Source organism: Anomalospiza imberbis, chromosome 4 (assembly GCF_031753505.1).
Source record: "Anomalospiza imberbis isolate Cuckoo-Finch-1a 21T00152 chromosome 4, ASM3175350v1, whole genome shotgun sequence".
NCBI classification, from domain to species: domain Eukaryota; kingdom Metazoa; phylum Chordata; class Aves; order Passeriformes; family Viduidae; genus Anomalospiza; species Anomalospiza imberbis.
In genome coordinates, this window is record NC_089684.1 from 68912744 (window position 1) to 68916855 (window position 4112).

Below are 4112 nucleotides of genomic sequence, written 5' to 3' on the forward strand. Positions count from 1 at the left end.
GAATCCTTTTAAAGAACTGACCCAACCACAGCAAAGGTCAGAATTTTAAAGATATGATCAGAGAGAGATTGTATGTGATGTTTCTTTAGGTGGGGCAGCCATCAGTTCAAAGTCCACGGCTCTGTCCATTGGGTTGGAAACATGGACCATGTATAGCCCTGGTGCCCAGGGTCAGTCAGTCCATCCCAGGGTCAGTCAGTCCATCCCAGGGTCAGTCAGGGCCAGGGTCAGTCAGTCCATCCCAGGGTCCATCAGTCCATCCCAGGGTCAGTCAGTCCATCCCAGGGTCTGTCAGGGCCAGGGTAAGTCAGTCCATCCCAGGATCCGTCAGTCCATCCCAGGATCTGTCAGTACATCCCAGGGTCAGTCAGTGCATCCCAGGGTCAGTCAGTCCATCCCAGGGTCCATCAGTCAGTACCAGGGTCTGTCAGTCAATGCCAGGGTCAGTCAGTCCATCCCAGGGTCTGTCAGTCAGTGCCAGGGTCAGTCAGTGCATCCCAGGGTCTGTCAGTCCATCCCAGGGTCTGTCAGTCAATGCCAGGGTCAGTCAGTCCATCCCAGGGTCTGTCAGTCCATCCCAGGGTCTGTCAGTCAATGCCAGGGTCAGTCAGTCCATCCCAGGGTCTGTCAGTCCATCCCAGGGTCTGTCAGTGCATCCCAGGGTCTGTCAGTTAGTGCATCCCAGGGTCTGTCAGTGAATCCCAGGGTCTGTCAGTCCATCCCAGGGTCTGTCAGTCAGTGCCAGGACCACCCTTGGGACTGGGGACAGAGGGGCTCAGGGCTCCTGGGGGAGTTCCAGGTGCCCAGAGAGGGTCTGGGGATGTGCCGGATGCCCAGGGTTTTCTGTCACACTGTTGCAGGGATGAGGCCTCGGGAGACCCTTGGTGTCTCTTGGTGTCTTGGGTGTCTCTTGTCCTTTCATGGAGCACAGTCCAGCCAGGGGATGACCAGGGGGTGGCTTGGGCCGCCCACTTTGTCAGGAGAGCCCCGGGAACTCCTGCCCAGTGGTGTTGTACCTGGGGCGTTGTCGAGAGCTCGCTGAGAGGGGGTGGGGATGGGTCTGGGACTTGTCAGCTGGGTGATGGGGCTCTGGTGGCTGTGACATCACAGAGGATGGGTCACAGTGGGATCTGTCCCTAGGGACAACACCAGGCAGCCCCACTGCAGTTGGACTCGGGTGATTCGTGTGTGCACGTGCACGGGGAAGGCTGGGGTGGCTGGGGGACTGGACAGAGGCCCAGGGGGGTTCCTAATCCTGAGTGAGGGCTGAGCCCTTCAGAGCAGGGCAAGGTCCTGCCCTTGGGGCTGGGGACAGTGGGAGTTGGGGCTCTCTGTGCTGGCTTTTGGGCCTGTCCCTGCTTTGCCAAGAGACCCCCTGGTTCCTCCTGCAGTGGGCTGGGACTTGGTGCAGTGGTGCCCAGAACCCACTGAGCAGGGGCTAGGGTTGAAGTCTGGGGTTTGTCAGCTCTGGTGGCTGTGACATTGCAGAGAACAGGTGACAGTGGGAGCCATTCCCAGGGACAATACCAGACAACCACCCTTCAACCCCACCTTGGACTTGGGCAATTGGTGAGTACACATGCACAGGGAAGGCTGGGATGGGTGGGGAATGGGACAGATGCCCAGGGGGGTTTCTAACTCTGAGGGAGGCCTGGGCCCCTCAGGGCAGGGCAGGACAGGGTGCCACTCTCTGGGCTGGGGGCAGAAGGGCTCAGGGCTCCCAGTGGTGCCAGAGAGGCTTTGGGGGTGTGCCAGGTGCCCCTGGCTCCATGGAATGTTCCAGCATGGCAGGGATGGGGCCTCAGGAGACTGCTGAGGTGTGTCTTGCCCTTTCATGGGGCACAGCCCAGCCAGGGAGGACCATCAGGGTGGCCTGGGCAGGATGGGCCCTGTGCTGTCTCCAGCCAGGGTCTGTGATCCCTTCAAGCCTGTTCACCCAGACCTGCTGGATAAACCTTTCTCCCATCTCCTCCAGGCCATGGCTGCAGCAGTCACGTTCTTCGTGGTTCTGCTGACCATCCTGGTCAAGCAGACACAAGACCTACGGAGCGAAACGATCACAGTCCAACAGATGCAGCAGCGTAAGAAGTTTCTGCAGCAGGAGATGATGCAGCTGCTACAGGAGATTGCGTGGATCGAGTCGCCACAAGAAGCCCCATTCCTCTCTGGGCTGCAGCTCTGTCTCTTCTGGGCTGCTGCAGTAGCCCTGCTCGTGGAGGTCTGCTGGCTGGCCTGGCAAATGAAGTTTACAACTTGTACCTGCTATGAGCAGGACACCTCTGGCAGCGAGGAGGAAGATGATGAAGAGGAGAAAACCCGCAAGGGACGACGCCACAGTGTGAGGTTGTTTTCTGTCCCCAACGTAATGTCAATGCAGGGACTGTCTGACATGTGCAGGGACGTGAAGAAGATGACGCATGACATCCTCCGTGTCTGCCGAGTGCTTTCCAAGAACACTTTCATGCCGGAGATACACCCAGCGACCGGGAAGAACAGCATGCATGAATCCTGGAGTATCTTCGAGGATCGAATCTTGTACCAGCTGCTCGTGTTCCTGAAGCCACCCTCCAGGCACTCTTTCAAGCTGGAGCTCTACGGTGGGACACATCTGCCAGAGAAGTGCTCCAACATCCGTGTGGTGCTGGAGTGCACCTGCTTGAGGAAAATGGAGAATATTCCATGTTTTGTCCACCCCTCCAAGACCAATGAGACAGGCCAGCACTCACCCCTGCTGCAGAACCTCTGCACAGGCTCCTACTTAGACGTGGAGGAAATCGCCTGCTGGGTGCAGAACTCGGTGCAGACAGCCTGGGATCATCTGCCCCAGTGGCAGGACTGGCTGCTCACGATGCTGCCCAGCTCCCACTCCTGCCGGCTGCTGCTGAGCGGCCCCTCCGACATGCAACTTTGTGCTGTGCTGGTGTTTGCCGTGGAGCAGGGCAGCCCAGGCACCTTCCTGATCCTTCAGTGAGAGCTGGCAGCGTCTCCAGGCGCTGCTTTGGGCTGGGGCTGGGTGGGGAATTGGGAGTAGACACAGACAGACAGCTGACCTCAACTGCCCAAAGGGATCTGCCAGACAACAGAACATTGAGCTCCTAAACCTGTGCTGACTGGGCCTGATCCCTTGGTTATCCCATATGTGCTGTGGAATCACACTCAAGATGATCTGTTCCATAACCTTGCTGGGCACCAAGGTCAGGCTGACAGGCCTGGAGTTCCCTGGATTCTTCATCCAGCCCTTGTGGATGGGCCTCACACTGGCAGCTCCAGTTCTGGGACCTCCCCAGTTAGCCAGGACTGATGATGAATGCTGGAGAGGGGTTTGGTGAGCTCTTCTGCCTCCACCTGGATTTCAGGGGTTCCATTCTGCTCCACATCCCTGTCTACCAGGTTAGGGCCAGTTGCCCTGGGGATAACTGGTCTTACTGTTAAGGACTGAGGCAAAGGAGGTGTAAAGTACCTCAGCCTTTTCTCTCTTTGGTGACTGTGTTTTCCCCTGGGTCCTGGGTCCAGTAAAGAACAGAGCTTTTCCTTGGCCCTCCTTTTGCCATTAATGTATTTATAAAACCACTTTTTATTATTCTTTACACAAGTGGCCAAATTAAGTTCTAACTGAGCTTTTGCAGCTCTGATTTTCTTTCTACCTGACCTAAAAACATCCATAAACACTTCCTGAGCTGCCTGCCTCTTTTTCCAGAGGTGGTTCCCCTGGTGGGCTCACCAGCTATGCCAGGAAGTGAAGTTCTCATCCACACACTCCAGGGCCCTCCCAGGCCGCCCCTGCTGTGTTGGGTTTCCAGCAGACACCCCTCATGTCCCTCCTTCTTCCTTTTTTCTCCATCTTATTGAACTGATCCTGATGGAATGCAGTATGGAATATCCCTTTGAGGTGCCCTAACCCTAACCTTGGGGTCAGCTGTGCTGTCTGTGTCTACTCCCAACTACACAAGTACCCTCTTGTGGTTCCAGCCCCAGCCAGAAATTAAGCACCACACAGCCCTTGCTCAACACCCTTCTCTTCCCCTCCACCCTGGTGGAGTGGGGAGGAGAATCAAAAGTACAACTTACAGGTTTAGAGAAGTTTAAAATTTAATCATTTAGAGAAGCTTAGT

At 56.4% G+C, this 4112-nt stretch overlaps 1 protein-coding gene across 1 annotated transcript; it reads left to right on the plus strand.

Moving 5' to 3' along the window:
- Nucleotides 1-1070: 1070 nt before the first annotated feature.
- On the plus strand, nt 1071-3206 carry LOC137473204 (inositol 1,4,5-trisphosphate receptor-interacting protein-like 1). The gene is made up of 2 exons (XM_068189020.1): nt 1071-1569; nt 1976-3206. The coding sequence occupies exon 2, from the start codon at nt 1979-1981 to the stop codon at nt 2969-2971; it is 993 nt and encodes a 330-aa protein (XP_068045121.1). The 5' UTR covers nt 1071-1569; nt 1976-1978; the 3' UTR covers nt 2972-3206.
- Nucleotides 3207-4112: the final 906 nt, after the last annotated feature.

Excerpts from the sequence above, each read along its gene's own strand:
- LOC137473204 (XM_068189020.1), top strand. The coding sequence starts at position 1,979 with ATGGCTGCAGCAGTCACGTTCTTCGTGGTTCTGCTGACCATCCTGGTC.